This window comes from Ictidomys tridecemlineatus, chromosome 7 (genome assembly GCF_052094955.1).
Source record: "Ictidomys tridecemlineatus isolate mIctTri1 chromosome 7, mIctTri1.hap1, whole genome shotgun sequence".
In the NCBI taxonomy this organism is placed as follows: domain Eukaryota; kingdom Metazoa; phylum Chordata; class Mammalia; order Rodentia; family Sciuridae; genus Ictidomys; species Ictidomys tridecemlineatus.
Window position 1 is genome coordinate 187,652,452 of NC_135483.1, and position 23,046 is coordinate 187,675,497.

At 43.3% G+C, this 23,046-nt stretch overlaps 1 protein-coding gene across 10 annotated transcripts in view; it reads right to left on the minus strand.

Moving 5' to 3' along the window:
- Positions 1-1,960: 1,960 nt before the first annotated feature.
- Positions 1,961-23,046, minus strand: part of Col4a4 (collagen type IV alpha 4 chain) — a 128,821-nt gene continuing 107,735 nt past the window's right edge. For all 10 annotated transcript variants that reach the window (XM_078018111.1, XM_040267926.2, XM_078018109.1 and 7 more), the window contains 7 exons: positions 21,386-21,493; positions 20,396-20,404; positions 17,762-17,887; positions 11,087-11,203; positions 8,370-8,558; positions 7,071-7,357; positions 1,961-6,654 (listed from right to left, as the gene is read on the minus strand). In XM_078018111.1, the coding sequence (XP_077874237.1) occupies positions 6,391-6,654; positions 7,071-7,357; positions 8,370-8,558; positions 11,087-11,203; positions 17,762-17,887; positions 20,396-20,404; positions 21,386-21,493 (1,100 nt within the window). In that variant the 3' untranslated portion in view covers positions 1,961-6,390. The remainder of the gene's footprint in view (positions 6,655-7,070; positions 7,358-8,369; positions 8,559-11,086; positions 11,204-17,761; positions 17,888-20,395; positions 20,405-21,385; positions 21,494-23,046) is intronic.

The following is a 23,046-nucleotide window of genomic DNA, read 5'->3' on the forward strand; positions in this document are numbered from 1 at the left end:
TTATGGAGTGGAAGATTACCAAACATTCGGAGATGTGGGAAAGGTCTTTTAGTAATAAATATAAACCATCTATTTTTGCACAAAATAAAGATGTTCTGGAAATTATTATAATTATGTTTTTCAGTTAATGGGCTTGCCTATAACCAGCGCTTACTGTCTTCAGTGTCGATTTGGGGGAGGGGTATCATTGTTTTTTCCTCTACATTAAGGAACCCCCAAAGTTATGCCAACAAACGGAACTGGGTTAGAAAAGACAGATAAAGGCAATGCCTTAAACAAAGTATCTTTAATAATAGGGAATGTACTTTAAGAGCTGATTCTTTAATTTGGTTTCTTTCTTTAATCATAGTTTCCTGATCACTTGTTACACACCCAGTTCCCACAGTTTGTTGTGGTAAGTAAACTTAAGAGACCTTTTAATTTGGACTCTTTCCTTGGTTCTCAAGAGGAAGTAGTTAGAATCACTTCCTGTTCACCAGTTGAAATTCATTGCCTGAGATTCCACAGTTGTGCATAGTAATGTTCAACTCTCCTCCGTCTTTATAAATGCCTGCTGGTGAAGCTGAGAAGAAATTAACTACTTTTGGTAGCACTAGGGCCAGTCTACGTATTTGGCACATGTTCTGCTGCCTGGGGAGTAAGCTAAGGGAATGAGGTGACCCCTCCACACACAGGACCAGAAGGTGGGGTTGGGGTGGGGGAAGACCTTGCATCCTTGTTCCCAGTTTTAGTTTCTCTCCAGAGATTGATTATTCAATAGCTAAAATATTCAATTAGTCATTTAAAAAAGCTTATCATTTCTTCCTTTCCCTTCCTGTGGCTCACTACAGTCATTTCCTAATTTTCTTTCTATTTAAATTTTTGGGGCCCCTAATATTTCATTTTCAAACCACAGACTCTCAGGAGGACCTTAAAATCTTTCAAGTCATTACTCTGCTCAGTGCTTCAAAGTCTTCACTCATTCTCCACCAGGCTATCCATCTAGGCTTCCAAAAACCACTCTTTTGCAATGCCACTCATCATCTCAGATGCCTTTTATTGTCTGTTGGTTGCCAAAGATAAAAGTGGGAGTCCTTAGCCTGGATAACAGGGCTCCACCCAGGCTTTTGACCCCACACCATTTGTGCACAGCAGAGCCTGCTCTCTGGCCTCCCCACCAACTGGGATCACTATTTTCTAACCTATCCAGAAGTAGAGAAAGTTCCTAAGAGGTAATGGTGTCATGAGTGAGAGCACTGTCTATAGCAACAGGCAGAGTGGGTTCAAGTTCTAGGTACTAACTGTATGACCTTGAGCAGGTTATTAATTCTAAAACAGTTTCCTTAGAGGTAAAGTAGGATATTTGTGGCATTGAGGGAGCACATATGGTAGGGTTTATATGGTTTCTGTTACGTCGTAGGTGCACAAGAAATGTTAAATATCCTTATTTTCCCATCAGGTAAGAGTTTTAACCAAATATCATTGAAGTTCCCTTGCATTTAAAAGACTAAGTCCAAGAAACTTATTGATCACCTCTACTCCACTTATCCACAAGCCCAGCAACTCAGGGCTACAGGTTACATTTCATATTTCTATAGCTGACTCACATACCTTTAATCCTGCAGAATAACCTTGTGAAGCAAGTGGTTTCATTCTTGCTCAATTAATGAGACAACTGAGGCCCAGAAATGTCTGAGCCACACACTGTTCAGGCAACTCAACGGGTGTAGATGCAGCCTTTCTGCCCTCAGGCCTGTTTTTGTTTTTTTGTTTCCTTCACTGGGTGCAGAACTGTGCTTCACAGAGCCTCAGAATCCCATCCATTCAAGCCTCTGTTCTTCCCTTTTCAATTCACATGCACCAAGGAACATTCCTTATTGTCCCCACTATGCCATTTCAAAGGGTGGGACCCATTATGAAGTAGGTTAAACAAAGTAAACCCACTTTGGCTTGAAAGAAAATTAATTCAAATGAAACACAATTATTTAGGGAAGCCACTACAGAACTTTATGTATAAGGAACCATATTATATATAAGTGGTAATACAGCAAAGACTTAAGTGTCAATGGCAAGTCAGGCATCTTGCAGAAGTTACTTGTTCAAGTTACTTGTAGCTTTACAACTCTAGGTTAGAGAGAGGAATGCAATTTATTAGCTATGTTTCACATTTTTTTCCATAAATCTTTAAATATTTAAGCACCATAAAATTCAAGCATTTCACACAAATGTGGCAGCCAGCCTTGGTGGTTTAAAATGCATTATGCAGAGTTTCTGGCAGATAATAACAGTGACAATTACACAGTACTGATCTTTAACGTCAATTGTTTGTTCCCCACAGAACTTACCAGTAATGTCCCTGCAGGAAATTATGATTGTGTGTGTGTGTGTTTGGTACAGTAATTTTGAGGATATAAATAAAATAGCATTCTCCAAAACATTAAGAATTGACCAGGTATAATAATTCTAATCAGTAATTTATATGCCTTTTGAGAATCATAGCTCTCTATTGTGTGTTAAAAAAAAAACCCAAGGAATATTTTTCACATTGAATAATTAAATAAAAGATGTGGCCATAATCAATGCATGATGATAGCTATTTGTGAGAGAGATAATCTAACTTTAACTTTCAACACAAGAGTAGGTATTATGTCCTATCATCCTATTAGATAAATGAGGGAAGTGAGGTTGAGGGAGTTGTGGAACTGGCCCAGGTGAACCAGCTGGATAGAGATGGAGCTGGATCAAGATCTGCGTACAACCGACTCTAAAGTCATTTTCCCACCATTCTTGCAGCTGAACCAAGTAAAAGTTACAATTGTCAAATTATTACAGTGAGCTGATAAAACACAAATCTAATATAATTTCCTGGAACACAGATGGTTTGCTAATCTACAATAGGCTCCAAATAAAATCTTTGATAAAAATCTTAAATTTCATGGACCATTCCACTGGCTATTTTTCTAAGCACCATTACATACACACAAATTTTGTAGAGGCATACTTTTGCTAGGAAGCTCTTAAATCAAGAGGGAATAGTGGTTACAGTATGAACTGTCATGGCACAGTACCATGAAGGGTCTTCTCTAAGCCAAGTCTTTTAAATCTCATCATTTCTGAAATTTCATTTTATATTAAAAAATTATTTTTGAGGGGAAAAGTGATGACTAAAACTTAATTGTCTTTCTGCAGGAGTTGTAATAGGAGATTGTGGGTGTGCAGAATGTATAACATTCTGATATTTTGAAGTAAGAAATAGCTTATTTACCATTTTACCACTGAGGACCTTATATGCAGACCTGAAAATCTAATGCCTAATGAGGCTTGTAGAATTATCATTGAATAAAAGTGTTGGCAACAGTATGCTCAGTTCTGCTAGCACTGGACAAATGAAGTGTGGTCCCTGCCCTCCGGAGGCTTAGATTTTAGTTAGGGAATGAAGGACATGTGCTGAGACCTTAGAGAAGTACTGGGGAAACAGAAAGAGAGGCCAGCCCCACTAATTGTATTGGTGGCAGCTGAAGAGAGTCCAAATCTCCTTGAGGGAATTCACATGCATGCCCCTAATTTAGTCTTGAAAGATATGTAGGCATCTGCCAAGTCAGTAGACCAGAGGGAAGATGTGTCTGGTGTAAGAGAAAGAACCAAAGGCACAGAGGTACTGCGAGAGTTTGCAGAACGGTGTGCAATTCATGGTGGCAAGAGATAGTCCCAGGTGTAAGCCATGGACAGTTCATGCTGGACCTCTCACCCATTGTGAAGTCATTTGGACATGGGCAATGCAGTCATTGAAGGGTTTTAAGCCAAAAGATAACAAAACCAAGTTTGGATGGAACTTAGATGACAACTGAGATTTGAAACTGGAGGAACTGGTTGGAAGATGTCTACTGCAAGAGGGTAGTTGGAGAGTCTCGTTAGGTACAAAGAGGCTGGAGAGGAGGCAGCAATCCAGAGGAAGATGACTCAGGTGCAGCCTGGGGAGTTGGAGAGCAGAAGGAACGCGCCTCATGCAGCATGGAGGACCACCTGGTGTCCTTCCCAGAATAAGGATCCAGAGGGAAGAAGCATCTTAGTCCTCCAGCATGAGCCTCAGAGCACTAGGCAATCAAGGTACAGTCCAACCAGTTAGGGGGAGAGAGATTTTGATAAGGATCATTTACCAGTGATGGATTAGAACAAATTCATGGCTTTCAAGAGAAAGGGTAATTTAAAGTACATTGATATATAACCAGGTGAAAAAATAATGGCTTAAAATAAATATTATTTTTCCTATTCTGCCAATTTGACCATTTAAAATACTTGAAAGCCAGGAGGGCAGCATTTGGGCTATATTTAGAGAGGACTCCTGTGATGTCAGTATTCTGAACTACCTTATACTCACTGTCCCAGACACACTGTGGAGGAAAGTCCACTTAATGCAGTCTAGTGTTTGTTGTGTTGTATTGTTTGTTTTACATGTTTTAAAGTTTGCTAAGATAATATTATAATACCGGAGTTAAAGGATTTAAAATAATTTAGCAAACAAGATACAATTCTGATGTTCCATTTTTCACCCTTACCTCTAATAGGCTTAAATTTGAGCTACCCAGACATTTTTAACATGCATAGCATGGTTAAAAGGGGGGCAAATTAGCTAGGAATGTTTTGTTACATCAATAAAAAATTTCATCTTAAAATATACATTTATCTTTTTAGCAGAGTGTACCCTTAAAATAGATTGCCCTCCCACAGGCAGCCCATAGAAAACACATTTAAAATCTATTCTACAGAGAAGAACTCATTACTAACCAAAGTTTGGCAAGGAAAACATTTGTTATAAACAAAATTTTAATTGAGTTTTCTCTCAATTATTCTAAAGCACACTGAAAGTAAGCACTAATATGGATGTTACTTTCATGAAAAGTTCCTTCAGTTTTCTCCTAAACGACACTGTGAGGAAGATCAGTTTTCTGAAAATCTTTTCTAACAAATCTTCTGTTTTGTAGGATTAGACCATCAGATTCATGGCAAAATAGAAAACAGACCTTTTCCTATTTGAAAGTGACATAGCTTCTAAACTTTTATAAAAATTACTGATGCCAAATGTCAAATGACTGCCTCGGTACAATACTCATAAAAGGTATGTTTTTAAAATTGGCAAATTGGGATGTTCCTGTAAACACAAATCACAGGAATATAAAATTCAAGTTGTAGATCATCTTTGTTTCTTTTAAAGATTGTCCATACCTTCCTGGGGGGGGGGGGGTGACCCTTAAATGAATTTTCTTACCTAAGCTTAATTAAGTCGGCCCTTAATTTACTCCCAAGTGCATAATGATAGCCCTGTCATGTCCCCAAGTGAGCTGGCATTATGTATGTGGAGAGAAAGTGTCCATTGTGAGCTGTAAGGAAGCTCTGCAGGTTTTCCTGGGGCGGGAGAGAGATGCTTTATAGAAACCCTGTGCCCGCCTGAGTAAGCCCCATGTGGCTTCAGTCCCATTAGCACTGAGGACCCCGACTGGGGAAAAGCGGTCTGTTTGGGAGCTCACTGCAATGGAGAGTCAATTTTTGTGAATCACTACTTTAATATTCATTAATAGCTTTTAGGCTCCTAATCCCTTATTGAATATATTTTTTTCCATAATTGCTACTTTTCAAAAGGGTTGCCAAAGTAGGCATTTCCATTCTCTGAAAAATGCAGAAGAGAACATAATGTTTTTATATTCATCTGTGATGTGTTTATGCTAATGTCGCAGCTCTAGAATACAGCGACTGTGGGCCTTCCTGGCACAGTGATTCATTCTGCTTTGAAATGAACTGTTAATGCTGGCAGTGTGGATTATTTTTTTTTCTTTTTCTTTCTTTCTATTTTTTTTAATCTCTTTGGGTCATCATGGTTTTATGATTATTTAAAGTGCGTGGAAAAAAATAGATTACAGAGGAAATCATTTTTGAAATGTTGAAAATCTCTACTTTCTGGTTTCATTTGTTGCCCTGTTTTTTTTCCTGTAAAATCCATCCAAAAGCCACTATATTATAGAGTAATTGACTTCATTGGTTTGAGATGCTGTTAACCAATGAATGAAATTTTCAGTAGCATAATTTGTAATCTTGCTTTAACCATCCACTCACCTTTTAGGGGATTCACATATTTTCAAATAAAGCCTATACTCCACCATCCCCAACAAAGCAAGAATATGTGGGCTTCATCTAGATTAGTGGGTAAAAACAAATCCACCATGTAACCTTTGCTTAATCAGTAAGGAAGGAGGGAGGAGGGCCTGGAGGACTATGGGAATGACCACCTGGAGACAGGGAACAGCTGAAAATGAAGTGGGGTCCAGAATGAGCACCAGTGAATCTCTTAGCACAGCCTGGGAAGCCTGAGCTCCCTCCGAAGTGTCTCTTGGCACACGCTGGTGAGTTCCGCCTTCTCTAGCTATACTTCACACAGACCTGGCACCTGCTGATTTTCTGGCGCTGGGCCTGGCCTTCTTTCAAGGTGTCTGGTGAGGGGGCGGAGGAAAACTGCATGTCTGGTTTCACCGACGTCAGCCAGAAGCTGTACTCATTTGCGAAAAAGTGGCAAGTTCCCTGCCGGCCCTGGCATTCAAGGAACGGTGCCGCTCTGAAATCTTCCAGGCAGCTGCCAGGCGACATGAGGGCCTGCCCTCCTCCTTGGTCCCCAGCTCCTGTGTGCTACGCAGGCAACAAGAGAGAATTAGGGCTCAGATACACGCCCACAGCCCATACCCACTTCGGGGCCATGCCCAGGTCTGGGCCCGCTGTTAACATTTTTCTGTAAATCATTCCATAAAGAACAAAGTACAACCCGCTGGGAAGTAGTAGGAAGCACACAGCGGAGCCAATTTTGCCAATAGCTAAAGCAAATCCATTTTCTAAATTCTACCAAAGTGATAAAAAAAAATTGACAATAAAAAAATAATAGTGGCCCTGTATCTCAATCTACTGTGGTTTGTAATGGCGTTCATGACCTCATGTCCTACTGCTGTCTGCACAGAGTGAGCAAAATTACTGTCCAACCCAGACAGAAAGGGCCAGAGAAGGTGCTAGAACACAGCAGGTGTGACAAGACCCCAGGGCAGGGCACTCACCATCAGGAAGGAGTACCCGATCCAGAGGCTCCTCCAGGCCCGTGGACACGGGGGGATGGTCTGGTCCTGGCTGTGCACCGCCACCGCCTGTGCGGGGGCCTCGCACACGGCACAGCGGCTGATGTACGGGCGGATGTCCTCCTCTGCGAGGGGCATCATGGGGAGGGGCGCTGCGCTGGCTAGCCAGTAGGACTTGTCGTTCCTCCGGGCGTAGTGGCACACTTGGTGGATGTTGCAGTAGGCAAAGGGCAGGGTGCTAAACATCGGAAGGCAAGACCCCGCCAGACCTCCGAGCAAAGGAGAGACACCAGTGTGAGTCGCCCGTGCTTGCGAGGGGACCTTTCCACACAGGGCATGCGCAGACACCTGCTCAGGTCTGTGGAGGCTCACGTCACAGCCTGCTCCGTGGTGGTGAGACCGCGTGGGCCAGCCCTCATCTGCTCTTCCCTCCCCCGTGAGCCCAGCAATGGGCAGGTGCTGGAGGTGCGCAGGATCATCTGTCTAAGTGAAGCTCAGAGCCCAGGCGGAGCAGACAGGCAGGCAGACAATGAAAATTCAGCCTGACAACCCTATGAAGGAGGGGTACCTGGGGCTCTGGGAGTGACAACTAGAGGAGTTATTTGAAGCTGGGACTTGAAATTTATATATATATAAGACGTCAAATGTTCCTTCTTCCTCCTGTCCCGTGCTCAAGGGAATTGTGATGGGAAAGGTCACAGCTGAACCCAAGGAGAAAGGATGTGTGAGCAGCTGTCACCCTAGGCTTGTGCCTGCAACTCTCTTTCTAACATTGGGGTCACAGTCCCCTTGGTGCATCAATTCCCACTGCCCCTCAACCAGTGCTGTCTTGGAAAGACAGTGTTTGTCAGAACCCAGTACCTAAACCCTTGCCTGCAAGTTCTGCAGTTTAACAACAAATTGGTGCTGGCAGGTGCTATGAGGTATAACCACCAGGCGTGGCCATGTGCCATTGTACATGTATGAAATCCAGGAACTCCCCAGGTCCTGATTAAATAGTTCACATTTGGGAGTAAAAACTGCCTTTTATGACAGAGTTGTATTTACCTTATTGTGGAAAAATTGTTTATTTTATCTTATTTTTTATGAATAATAGGTGGCCAGATAATAATAACTATAAACAGAATAATTTTCTTTGATACCTCCAAAGATAGTTGGCAATTAGCATAGTAGTTTTTGAAGTAATAATAATCTCATAAAAGATGAACATTGATGAATCTGTAATATTAACCCTGAGGTATTATTCTCCAATGGCAAGGGAATCTTGTGATATATCCTTACCAAGGTCTTGATTGTGAGCTTTCTCTTGGCCTTCCAGGTATAACAGACTATACCCGGTCCAGAGCTGGGGCATGCCCACAGGACAGGAGGGTTCTTGAGCTGTCTGACTGTGGAGTACTAGGAGGAAGCCACTGAGGTATCCAGGGCCAACTCCTCTGGGCCCAGGATCACCAGGGGAACCAGGAGGGCCTGGAGCAGGAAAGAAAAGAAAAGCTTAGGGGGTTCTGTTCAACAAACATTTCCAAGAACCTCTATTCCAGTGCTGTACTGAGCACTCAGAAGAGGGAAGGAAGCAGGACACAGGCCACTTCCAGGAGTATCCCCCTCACACAAGTGCAGTATACACAAACACAACTCCTCCAGCAAGTGCCACAACAGGCATAAACACGACTCCTCCAGCAAGTGCCACAATAGTCACAAACACGACTCCTCCAGCAAGTGCCATCTTCTTTCTGCATCTGCAGGTGCCGCAGTCATGGGTTCTGCCAACCACAGATTGAAAATACTCCAAACAAAAAATTGCATCTGTACTTAACATGCAGACTTTTTCCCCTGTCCTTATTCCCTAAACAGCAAAGAATAACAGCCACTTACATAGCGCCTACATGGTATAAGATATTAAAAGAAGTTTAGAAATGATTTAAAGTATACAAGAGGATGTGCATAGGTCATGTACAAATAGTATGCCCGAGGAAAGCAGCCTTGGATGTTGGCACCTGCAGTGAGTCCTGGAACCAACCCCAGGTCGTGAATCCTCAGGGATGATTGTATTTGGTACCAGCAACTTCTAGGTGCTTGAGCTACATTCTCATAAAAAGAGAAAACAGGGCAATCCCTGCCCTCCTTGAGCTTCATGCCACTTGAGGAAAAGAAATGACAATAAGCATAACAAAATGGGAAGTTGTAAAGCACCTTAGGAAGTAGTAAGTGCTGGCAAGAAGAAGAACATTTAAGTGTGGTCTCCCTGCCTTCTCAGACCTGGCTGTTGGCAGGCCTCCTCAAAGTTGGTCTTCATACAAGTGCCAGGCCTCTCTGGCTCCAAACACCAAAACATTATAGGTTCCACTCTGAGGAGGGGGCTTGGGATCCACACACATCCATCTATCTCTCTTTCTCTCTCTCTCTCTCTCTCTCTCTCTCTCTCTCTCTCTCTCTCTCTCTCTTTCTATCTCTATCTCTGCTGGGGGTTGAGCCACAGGGTGCCTGCCATACCGCTGAGCTAACCCCCACACCTTTTTTTTTTCCCCAGGCCGGTCTTGAACTTGCAAAGTTCTCTTCTTTTATATGGGAGTGAGGTGGAAGGAAGGGCTAGTTTTAGAATTCTTGTTGGCAGATGGGAAATAAGCACTCAATAAAAAGCAAGCAAGGTCTGTCCCCTCTGACACCCCAAAGGGGCTGACCTGTGACCAGGCCAATTGGCTCTTTCTAATTGCCAAGAACAAAAGGTGAAGTTAGACTCTGAAATGAAAGGTGTTTTGTTTTTGCTTTAATCAACTTGTTCCTGCAAGACTGACAGGCTCTCCCCATCTACACTGTAAATCAGAGATTACTAAGTGGCTGCTTGTGGACTGAATCAGGTCTGCTCATGTGTTTTGTTTGACCTGTAAAGATTTCACAATTCAAAATTTCATACTTGAAAGAAAAGCATGTTGGATGTGCATCTGTATAGGGAACAACTGTCCAAAGCCGCATCTTCTAGAACCAAGCTCCACTCTGCTGTAGGCACTGTCCACCCAGCCCTCCTGGTTCATTACTGCTCATTACCAACCAGGTGTGGACTTCCCTTGACAGATGCTCTCCAAAGATAAGATTGTGTCTTAAGTATTTGGGTCCTCATGCCTGAAATGCTACCTGGTTTTTTTTTTTTTTTCCTCTCTATTTTTTTTCCTTCTGATGTGCTGAGGATGGAACCCAGGGTCTTACATATGCTAGGCAAGTGCTCTACCACTGAGCTACACGCCCATCCCCTGCATTATAGTTCAGATTTATATTCTGAAGAGTCATATCTCCCCTCTTACCTACTCCCCCAGTTTTTTTCCTTAAGAGCCCTGTATTCTATATATATATGTATCAGTAGCTATTTCAATAAGATCAAGTTCCAGATGCCAGGGTGTCTGCCTATAATCCCACCAACTTGGGAGGCTGGGAGAGGAGAATCACAAGTTTGAGGCCAGCCTGGACAACTTAGCAAGACTCTGTCTCAAAAAATAAGACTGGGTATGTAGCTCAGAGGTAAAATGCCCCTTGGTTCCATTTCCAGTACCTACCCACCTATCTACCTACATACATACACACGTGGATAAGAAGTAAACTCAAAACACCACAGGCCAAGCCATACAGCCAGTGACGCAGGTTGGAAACACTCACTGTGCCCAAGATCCTCAGCAGTCTCTCAAGGGCAATCCCACAGTAAACCAGGCTGATGGGCCCTTCAGGACCTTGAAAACTGAACAGCTGCAATAGCCGAGCCATTCGTGATGACGCAGAGCAGTCTGGGAGAGTGCTTCCAGGATTTATGAACTAGATCTGTTGGATGGTTTTGCATCCATTTGAATATGGGAGACATAGCCACCGGCTTCTCATGTCTCCCTAGTACCTGCTGAGCTGGTTTCTAAGGCAAATACTTCTAAGAAAATCCTGTTTGCAAAGCTGCTTGAGAGGACAGAGCATCTTAGGTCCCCAGCATCAGAGAAAAGAGGAGAAACAGAAACCCTTACCTGGGGCTCCAGGGCAACCAGCCTCTCCAGCATCACCTTTGTGTCCAGGAGGTCCAGGAGGCCCAGGGACACCATCATTGCCCCTCCTGCCATCCAGGCCAGGTTCTCCTTTGCACCCTGTGGACAAATTCATGACAGTGGTAAGAATAGCAAGGCTCCTGGGGCCATTGCCATGTGTACGCAGGTGCCAGCCCAGGGCTTCCTTCTTGACTGTGCTGCGCCAGTTCATCTATTCTTCTTGGCTATGAAGCTACAATTATGCCATCTCCACTTTGCAGCTGGGACAAAGGAGTCTCTTCATTAAGTAGATGAGCCTGTAAAGGACTGGGCCTGACTCAAAGCAGGAGACCAGGAGCCATTGAGAAAGAGCTTTTCCCGTTTTCTTCGATATTATTGTATTTTTCCTTTAGAAAAAAAACTTAAACATGTATGGCTTTTATAATTACATATTATCCTCTGGAATGAATTTTTTTAAAGCCTCAATGAAGGAATGAGTGAAATTTAATAGGATTCAGTTGGGGGTTAAGTTAAATTTGGAGCCAGAGATTTTTAAAACAGCTTTTCAATTGAGTGTTTACAATGGGCGAGGTATCAGGCTAATCCCTTCACGTGGGTTATCCAAGTCACTCTTCCCAGCAGTCACAGAACAAGGTATACTCTTATGCCAATAGCTAAAATCAGCTAGCCAGGCTGGTGACCTGAGCTGGGTTCACAAAAACTGGCTGCAACAATAACTAAGAAAACGGCGAAAGAAGCATGCAACACACAGAAAGACCTTTTGCTTGCAGGAATCAGGGTTGGCTCTTGACCTTAGGGATCCGTTGGAAAGAGAGAGAGAGAATGCTTGAAGCCAACCTATTTATTGAGGGAAAAGACATTCGAGAAAGTTCAACCCAAATAAGGCAAGGGATTAGGTTTCAGGGGGTTGCTTGGTGATGTCCTGTGGCCAGCAGATTGACATCTTGGAAGGCCACACCCATCTCAGGTGCCCTGTGGGATCAAAGACGGAGCAAGTGAAAAGGGCACGTCTCACAGTGCAGTCAAAGCAGCAACATCTGTCCGGTCCCCTCATGTGCTCAAATGTTCATAGCTCACACACACAGCCCATGGCTGGCTTGCAACAAGTAGGGAGAAGGCTCAGGCCATGGAGTCCATCAGGTATGGTGAGCAGCAAACTTGGCCCCAGGAGGCCAGGTGTAAAGGTTGCTGCGACCCTAGCCCTTCCAGGGTCTAGGGACATTCTTAGAGGATGAAAACTTGGGGACTATTGCAGCAACCATGCTCCTGGAGGGGTTAAGTGCCTGGTTACTTCTTTTGTCCAGACATCAATGAATTGGCCAAGTCTCCATTTGGTCAGAGTGGCAGACGTGGTCATTGTCTTTGGGAAAGTTACTGCTCCAGCTGCCTGAATTACAAGCCCTCTTCTTGTTTGTTGTTGTTGTTATTGTTATTGTTATTTTGTTTGTTTTCTCTCTGTTCCACAAATTAACTTATTAGGGACTGATTCGTGTTGCTCTCCTCTTAAATTGATATGTTGAAGACCTAACTCCCAGTGTCTTAGAATAAATGACTAAGGAACAGGGCCTTTGAAGAATTGATTAAGTTAAAATCAGGCTGTTCAGGTGGGGCATAATCCAATCTGACTCTGTCTTTCCAAGAAGAGGAAACTTGGACATACAGAGGGGCACTGGGGATGTATGTACCTGGAATGCACAGAGCAAAGGCCATGTGAGGACATGGAAGACCACCATCTGCAAGCCAAGGAGAGAGGCCTCAGCAGAAAGCAAACCCACCAACACCTTGAAGTTGGACTTGCAGCCGCCGGGGTTGTGGTAAAATTCTCTGTTGTTTCAGCTACTCCACCTGTGGCATTTTGTAATGGTGGCCCAAGAAAACCTTAAAACGTACCTCTTCAGTGGCTTTGCATCTTGCCTCCTTCCTCTGCTCTCCCACAAAGCTGAGGATGCCAATCAATCTCTGCAGTTCACTGAGATCCCCCCTCCCATTTAAGAAACTAGTTTTGCCCATTGACTTGGGCCTCAGCCCATCAAATTGATGAATTAAGAAAAGACAGAAACCCAAATCCTGTGCCTTAAATCACCATCCCTGTCAAGGAAAGGATGCATGGAGGCTTAAGGAGGGTTGATTTGGTTTTGGAAAGCCAGCAGAAATCAGATATTCCCACAGAGTTTCCTTCTCTGTCCTGTCTCTGAAAGGCTCATCCCTGAGCCTCTTTTGCCCGAGACCAGGCCCTAATTGCAATTACCTGTAGTCCAGTCCCTGGCCTCTGACCTTTCCCTGCCACCCCATCTGAGAAACATCCTAATGGCACAGGTACTGCTGGTTCTGTGAACAGAAGCCCAAAGAAGTCCTCAAACAGTGGTCCTCCCACTTTGCCTCAACAGGGCTGGGGTGGGGCTTAGGAATCTACATTTCCAAGTTCCCACTCGCTGCTCTTTCCAGGGACCACATTTTGAGAATGACTGTTCCCAATTATAAATTAAAATTTAAAGCTAAGCTCTTTCTGGTAATAAAAGTGGTAGTATATTCTGAAAATCCTATATCTCTGCCTCTTCTTTTTGTTGTGTTGTTGTTGTTATTATCTTTTTCATATTTCTGCCTAATCTTTAAGCCAGAAATTCTACCCGGAATTTATCTTAAGGAAACAACATTGACACTAACAATAGCAAGAAGATGTTCTGTTTATCCGGTCAGTTCTAAGTGCTTTCCCTGATATTTCCTCATGTAAATCACACCGCCAGCCCTTTGAACAGATGCAGAAACTGCATCACCGAGAGCTTATGTGGCACAGTACGAGTAGTCCAGACCCAGAATCTTCCTTCCTAATGTTAGTTTGTTCTCCTTTACAATCAGGGCTGCTTATGGGTGATTATGGGTTGCTTATTCATTACCCAGAAAGATATTCATTACCAGCTGTTTATTATGGTGAAAAATGGAAACACTTCAATTACAGCAGTTCCTTGAGGTGGGTCCCTGTAGCAGCAGGGAACTTGGGAACTTGTTATGAATAAGGAATCTCAGAGCCCTCTAACAAGCCAGGAGTCCAGGGTGGGGCCTGGCAATCTGTGTTTTCACAAGCTCTCGGGGGATTCAGATGCTCCATCAAGCTTGAGAATCAAAGCCTTAAATATCCCTTGTGACCCTCGGTCCCTGGCTCCAGGTTAAGTTCCACTGTTATGGATTCCCACATTACCCTTTCTTAACACTCCACACAGCTACGCTAATTCAGTGAATCCCTTCATTTTCTGCTAGCCTGTTGCTCCAAAGGGCAGGGCCTTGTTGGATTAATTTGTTTCTTGCAGAGCAGCTGGCACTAAAGCAATTAATAAATAATTCATGAATGTGGTAGTTAAATAAATTATGGCACAATGAAATAATGCAATATTCTGATTAAGGGAGAAAAAAGATGTCATCCTACCCGGGGAAGCAGAGCCTACCTGGGGAAGGGAACCTCATCTCCCCAGGTATGAGCTGCCATATCCCTTTCCACTAGCTTTAAAGAGAACATCAGTTCTTTGGGAAGGACCCCTACACTGAGCTCAGATATTCTCAGAGCCCCTGACAAGATGATTTCGGCATATAGCCACTGTGCTGTTCTGGAAAGGGCTGGGAGGAAACATTGCAGATCAAAGGCATCTGTGAGGAGAAAGCATTAGACCTCTGGGTGGAGGATCCCTATCTGTTGCCAAGTTATACTCAGCTGTCGCCTGCTTAACCTAGGCAAGAGCGAACCAAAAGTTTTGGCTTTCTCTGCAAGTCCAAGCTCCAGCACCTGGTAATGAAACTGGCTTAGGGAAAGAGAAGGTTTGAAGTAAAACAGGAAGAAACCAGCAATGCCATGGAGTGGGGAGGTGTTTCTTCTAGTGGCGGCTATTTCTACACAACCAGCCAAAAGGGTGGTATACCCCCACCGCCACACACACCTGCAAAATTATCACCTTCAGAAAAGCACGGAAAGCAAGCAATAGGTGCTGCAGGTGACCATGTCGCTCAGGGTCAGGCCACTTTAGACACTCCTGATAGACTTGTCTCCTTAGTAACTGGATAGGATGATAGCAAGGAGAGACCAGATGGGAGAGGGGAAACGGAAACTATTGAGGGTGAAGAGGGCTCCTTCATAAACAGGAATCCAGAAGCTGTATAAAAGAAGAGGGGCTCAAAAGACAGTAATGGCTTCAGAGCAGGCGCACAATAGGATAAAAAGAGCCCCAGGGGGACTGAACTACAGGGCAATGCAGTTCACACCTCCAGACCCTGGAGAGAGGGTGATGCTTCGCCTGGAAGAACTAGGCAATATTTTTGTTTTGTTTTAGCAGTATTTACATTCTGTGGCAGAGAGGTGGCCTTGGGATGTCCCTACTGCCAGCCAGCAGGGTCAGGGACACTAATAAAGAGAGGGCATAAGAAGCCAGGGATGGGCCCCTGCAGAAGAGCCCTTCTAACCTACATCAGGAGGAATTAGAGAATAAAGGTGATCACACCTGGGCCCACATAGCAAGCAGAGCCTCCTTAGGGAGCTCAGTTTTTGGAGAGAGAGTTTGCCTATGCCCAGGATCACTATCAGGTGATAGCACACAGAATTTACCCATTTGATATTTGTTCTTCTCAATTACTATTTTTGATTGTTTTCCAAATCTGCCATGATGGGTGAATCCAACCATCCATCGGCTCTCAATTTTGATGTTGAGACATGGAAGTGGTCTCAACCCAGCTGCCAGCCACAGTCAGACGTGGAAAGTTTAAAAGCACTAACAATCAGGCCCCACCTCCTTCCATATTTATTGGTCTCACATGAGGCTGGGCACCAGTCCCTTTTTAAGCTCCTTCAGGCAACATGGACCTACAACTAAGACTGAGCCACTATGGAAGGCGTTATTCTTAGCTGAATCTTTTAAAGACAGCATTCATATAATAAAGCTAGGGTTTCTCAAACTTGAGCTTGTATGCAAAAATCCTGGGGATCTTGTTCAAACAAAGATTCTGCTACAGCAGTTCTGGTAGTGGGGTTGAGTTGCTACTATTCCCATACTCAGAGCATCAAGAATAGAGTTGATTCCTAGTTCCCAGGTTAATAGACCAACCTACCCCACTGTGCTCCTATCTCCTTCCTGCTGGACGATTCTGGCTCCTCAAAGCCCAGTCTTTACTTATGTCTCTGCTCCAATGCCAGCTTTTGCTGGGTTTTAGCAGTCCTGCAATCCCCCACATGGATTTAACCTCTCTGTGCCCTCTTCTCCTGTGCCATTGGGCTGCAACTCCATTAAAACACAAATTACAATCTGCCATTGAGTCACGTATGTTCCACTGGCTATTTCTGCCATAAGGCTGGGAGACCCTGGAGGAAGAAATCATCCTATTTATCTTTGAATTGCCCACAATAGCACTGTAGTTTACAAAGTGTAGAGGGAATCTGGAAGTATTTGCTGAATTGAATCTGCTGGACCTCACTGCAGGTCACATCTTCCACTTGTGAGAAGTACTTCTAAAAAAGTTGTTGGAGGGGGGAACCCTAGATATTGCAAACATATGCACAACATATATGTTTGGGTTTTAAAATGAGAGTGTGTGAGTTACACTGATGGGTACAGAGCTTTACCCTGGTTTGAGTGACAGAGAAAAAGACCTTAAGTAAGCACCAACCCAATTCCAGTGTTCCCAGGCTCTTAAGGAAAGTCACTACAACTGACACTGAGATTGTGCACAAATACAGAAACAATGCAGCAAATACCAACAACAAAAACCTCTGTTATTTTGAGGAAGGCTCCAGAGATGTTTTGCTTCCACTTGAGAACCACACAGACTCCCAGTAAGGGGCCACTTCCTGGATGCTTAGGAATCACAAGAAAAACTGGTGGTAGAAAACTCAGTTCTACTTCTAATTCCTTTCTCTGTGAACCAAGAAGAACCCAAATCACAGCTGGGCAGAGAGGAAACAAGAGAGGGACTGGCCTTCTAATAATCTGCACACAGGTTTTCTGGACTCATGGGCACTACCAACTGGTCTCAAGAAAGCAGTGACTTCTAGATGCCTAGCCTCAGACTGCCTGATCTCTTTGTAAATTACTCATCATGGAGGGGATCTGTGAGAAGAAAATAAACCACTTGGAGAATGCTGTTCGCAGAATCGTTCAGTTTAAATACCCTTAATGATCCTGCTGCCTTGACAATGGTCACACCAGGTACAGTTAGGTTGAGTGAATAATGCAGTCATTGCACAAAGTCAGAGCCACCCTCCTTCACCCTAGCCTTCTTCTAAGTTACACGTCTTCTCTTCCTTCTTGAAGGCTCCGTTTCTGCTCCACCAAAGCCCAACTCAATTGCTTTTCACTTAAAACCAAGTCAATAGCTATTCAAGGTGATTGATAGGGCATCCCCTAGACATTCAGGATGCTGTCTTGCCAAGGGGTTCCAAACTCTGCATCCAGAGCTAGCCAACTATAAAGGATTTAAGTAGGAGCTCAACATAGAACACTTCTCAGAGGTATGTGGATCTAGTAGTGCATGATTAAATCTTTAGATCTATGTGGAAATAAATAAGGAAATTTTCACTTTTACTAGTGGTTTAGGCTCCATACAAAAAGCTATACAATAAAACACCTAGGCTTTCATTTCAGCAATATGTGATGCAAATAACAAATAAAGTAAGGCTCATACCTAGTCCCGGGGGGCCTCTCTGTCCTGGGAGCCCCACAGCTCCTTCTGGTCCTCTTGTGCCTGGCACTCCAGGAAGCCCTGGGATCCGGGGACAGGCATCCACATCTGCAGGTGGCCCTGGTTCACCTGGAATTGGAATCACCCACTGTGTGACGGGTTCAATGTTGATGAACAAGATCCTTCTGCACTCTCCAGCTAAGGAGAGGCTTCTGACACTACCCTGAAATGTCAACAAGAACCTCCAACAGTCTGGTGCCCACTCCGTGAAGGCAGGAGCTTGTCTTGTTCACTGCAGGGACTCACAGAAAACTTCCAGAAAAGTGTCTGTGGCATAAGTTACTGACTTGTTATAACTGGTGAATGGGACATCGGAGGAAGCAGGAGTACAGTTGGCTAAGACAATGATAATTGTCTTTATAGGATTTCTAATCTTTGGGCGATTTAAAAAAAAAAACTGGGGTGCTAATCACAGATGGCATTCCAAGAGGGACTTATGGGTTCCTAAAGTTCAGTTTAGTGTGTCCTTAATTCATTACTGTATTAGTAGTCAAGTAGATTTTCCTAGTGTCCCTTACTAAATTTCAGGATTGCTAAGGGCTCTAACACAGTGACATTTCAACCTTGAAAGAATTTTGGAATAAGCTGGGAGAACTCTAAAAATATTCTGAAGCCAGGATGTAACTTTCACAATGTCCTTAATTTGGCTGCACAAAAAAAAAAAAAAAAAAAAAAACCCAGATGGAGCGCTTTTCAAAAGACCCTTAATCTAGACTTATTGCCCAGGTGTTCTAGGGTGAAACCTGGCGTTTGTATGTTTTTAATCACCCCAGGTGACTCCAATGTCAGCCAGGCCTGAGAAGCACTATTATGAAGCTTAGTTCTGACTTCAGCACCTCAGAGTCATCTGGCAAATTTGTTCACCAAGGTTTGTGAGTGGAGGTCTGAGGTAGGGTCTGGCATCTGCATTTCTAACATCTTCCCAGGTGAGGTGAATGATGTTGTTGACCTGGGAATCTTACCTTGAGAACCATCACACTAAAGAGCTGATGTTTTAAAATTCTTGGTTACACTTACAACTTCAAGACATTCTTTTTTCTCCTAAAACTTCATTCACTTGCCTTGCAAACATCCCACAAGGGATAAGAAATAACATTGAGCAATAAATAGCAGCCAACACCTACGGAACACTCTCAGGCACCAGTCCTGCACTAAGTGCTTCGCTGCTAGATTCCCTCAACAGCAACATGTGGTGCTACTGTTATTAGAACGTCATAGGTAAGAAAACTTGGTGAATGACTTATGAGCACACCACTAACAAGTTGAAGAGTCAACCACATGTCATACAGCTTCAAGAACTCTTAATATCTGTGTGATGAATTCTAAGAAATGAACGCTTAATAACACACCAGTTGATTAGCTATAGTTTCTTAAAATTCATCCAAATGTGCATCATAATTTTAATAATAGCTGAAAAATATACAAGAAAATTCTAGCACAATGTGGCCACCATCACAAGCTCTGGTCTGCACAACTCTTAATGTATTGTATAAATTGCACTTGAACTCTATAGACTCTTTGGAATGTAACCCTTTATAAATTATGGTTATGAAGCCACAGGCAACACAGGGAAAGATACATTTTCACAATCTGTCTAGTTTAATGTAAAATTTGGCTTTTCCACTATGAGTGATTTGGGGAAGATGCATGGGAACATTTCTGATTTTCCCTGAATCATCTTGGGCCTTTCATGAGTGGTTGGGGGATGGAGACTTGGCTGGTATTTTAGATTTAGAATTTTGATGTTATCTTCTAATGAATTTCTACATACAATCACCACAGAGAGAGAACTGAAATGAAAACCCATTAAATGTATGGCTATGATTTTTAAATATTAGCAGTTAAAATAGCAAGATTTAAATATTATTTTACTGTGCTTTTTACTTTTTAATAAACCAGATGCTGAAAGAAAGGGACCAAGGTGTCTCTTCTAAGGACCCTAAAAATAATATATAGCATCTGTATTCAGGGAGATTTTCATTAGGGTTATAACAGGTGCCTGGAAAGAGTAAATGCAAACATTCACGATTTTTCTTTTTTTCTTTTGAGAAACACTTTGTATTCTCTTTGAAAGTGCCAGACTCTCTTACACACAAATACACTTTGTTTTTATGTCACAAGTGAATACTTTCTTTGTAACACAAAGAAGTGTGGTTCTTGAAAAGAGACTCCAGGGTATGACAGGAAAGGCTTGTCACAGTACCTCATTGGCTGGCAAGGGCCCGTCTTTTAATAATGTCCACACTACTTATTTTAGGGATGTTCTGTACATTTATATTGTAAAATCCAGAAAAGGAACTTACATGAGCACGTGCTTTGGAATTTGAGGGTGGGAGCACTCAAACTTGGTGCCCCGTGGAAAACAATACATGTGACATGCCTTGGCCACCACAGGGCTAGAGACATTAGGATGCTCTCATACGCGGTCACTACGTCTGCAACAGGGAAGCAAAGCTTTGAACCCTGACAGAGTTACAGCACCCCTCCATAACAATGGATCGGCTTATTTCACAAAGACAGCAAAATGACAGAGAAAGCAGACTGAGGAGAAATGATCAATTGCACAGCCGTGCTTACCTCTGGGACCTGGAGGGATTCGAAGCCCAAAACGAGGCCGCGCGAAGGTTTTCACATGGTGGAAAGAGATTTTAAATTTGTGAATTAGGACAAAAATGACAAAGATTGTTTGAGAACATAAATAATAATTTGGGACAGCATCAATGACAAGCAGAGTGACAGCACCTTATTTACATGAAAATGTCCACATCAATGTGACTGACAGGAATAGCTATGATTCTGTACTAATGGAGTTTTCATCTCTAGAAAGACTTGAAATGCAACTCTCTGGAGAAATATAAAATTCTGGTTGATTTCTTACGGCAAGTGTGCCCTGAATTAATGTGGATAGGAATTCTCTCCATTTAAAAACCTTTTGAAAATTCTGTACTAATTTGCCAAATTTCCTAGGCTATGCACAGAAAGGGAATATAAAAATAAACCAAGTGCAAGTTCACCATCTTTGTACTAAGATGCCCTTTATCTGTTCTCTAGAGTGCCTTTTTCGGAGACTGAAGAATATTATGAGTTACCACTACGTTGCTTGATCTTGACCCAGACTCTTGAAAGACATTACTCCTGCCAGCTTCACAGGCACACATCTGTTTCACTCTATAGAGTTAAATTAAATAGCCTTTAACCTTCAAAGGAACTAATGCACTTTATAGGAAGTAGTTAAATGGAACACCGGGTGAAACCCATGGAAATTCATGGAAAGGTAGTGAATATACAATACCAACAAACAGTGATCAAATCCATCTTTGCCTTTTGTGAGAAGGAGCATATGTTTGCTTAGAAATAGTGTATATAACAGCATCTCTTAATTTTTGAACTCACTCATTTTGATTAAAAGGATTAGTCTATCAAACACGAGTCTTCATGATACAGCCTGAGAATGGCGTATTTTTTATATCAGAAGGGCTTAATTTCAGAATAGTCAACTACTTTCCGAGTGATGACTGTCAGTACAGTTTAGGTTGCTCAAGGGATGGCCATGCATGAGAAGCTTACCTGGAGGACCTGTGGGCCCTTTTCTACCTGGAGGTCCAGGTAAACCCTTCTCTCCAGGTGGCCCCAGAAGACCAGGTGGCCCTGGAGGCCCTGGAAACCCCATTGGTCCTAAAACAAATGTAAAAATGAGGGCGCTGGAATGAAGCGCTATGAAGACAATGACATTTGATTGACTTTAGACACCCACTCCAAGAAAGGGTCCCAGAGTAGAGATCAGCCTCGAGTCTGTCCACAGGGCAGCCAGGAGCTGCCTGTCTGAAGGGAACACAGTGGTCAGTGAGAAGGATGGAGGAGGACATGTCCACGACCAAGATGAAACTGAAGGAGAATGAGAAGCCCGTGACCCTGAACTTCACCTGGTGTCAGTCCGACGATTGAACCCCGGGGGAAAAAGGAAAGAGGTTTGATGTGGAGGAGCCAGGTGGCCCAGCTGGGGGTCCTATCTCCCTCTTGACACTTTCTTAATTCTGGAACCTCCAACGGCTCAATTCTTCCCCTTCCATCAAGTCCTCCTGTTTCTTAGATTTCAGGCCAGGCCCCATCTCCTCCTCGAGGCCCTCTCTGGAATCCCAGCCAAAGCTCAGCAGTTCCCTCTGGGCTCCTGGTTCAGAGCACTGAGCCTGATTATGGAGGTGTGAATGTCCGTCCTCCATTGGGACGCAGCACTGAATGAAAGTGGGCTGTTTAAATCTGTGACCGCTGCATTCCTGTGGTGTCTAATACGTGCTGATGAAACGGAATATTTCCCGCTGCACACGTGGTTAAAGGTGAACTGAAGGAGTCCCTGGTCTTCACAATAGAGCTCTGTCTGCCCCCTGCCCTCTGGGAAGGAAGTGAAGAAGCACACTTGCTGCTTCCACCAATACTCCTAATTCCCTGCAGATCCTTGGGCTGGTCACCATGATTTACGTGGCCTGCTGTTTCCCTGGGCCTAGAGTTTATGTCCAGGTGGAGATTCATTCTGCAGAGTAATAGCTGGGGAAGAAGAGTGTCAGCCAGCCCCCCGTCCTCTTTCTTCTGCATGATTAGAACATGTCTGTCCAATTCTGATGTCCAATAATTGGAAACCCACACACTTGCAGATAAGAGCCACATCGTCTGAAATTGATTTTATTGTTAATACAGATGAAGAGGGTTGCTGTATGGATGTGCACTGCACAATTTCACAGGTGCCATTTGCACTACCCTCATGGTGGTTTTGATCTCCCCTCTGCCCTAATCTTTGCCATGCTTCACATTTGTGTCAGAAATAAGGCAAGGTGCAACTATCGGGTCCCTTGGCCAACATGAGTAGATGCTCTTCTGATACCAGGCTTCATTATTTATGCAATAAAGGAGTTAAAATGTATAATCATTAGTGGTCCTTTTTCAACCAAAAAAGTTCTATGAACTTAGTAGTTCTCTGAAATTTTCATAAAAGCACATATAGGTGCTGTCTGCTGAGCATTTGAAATATGGCCAGTCCAAACTGGGTTGTGCTAAATGTGTAAAATACACAACAGACTTCAAAGGCAGGAACAGCAGCTTCATGCAGAAAATAACTAGGTTTGCACATTCAGCTGTGTTATCTCATTGATAATTTCATACTGAATTCATGATTATAAATACTTTAAATTATGCATGTGACTTACATTATATTCCCATTGCTTGGTTATGGTCTA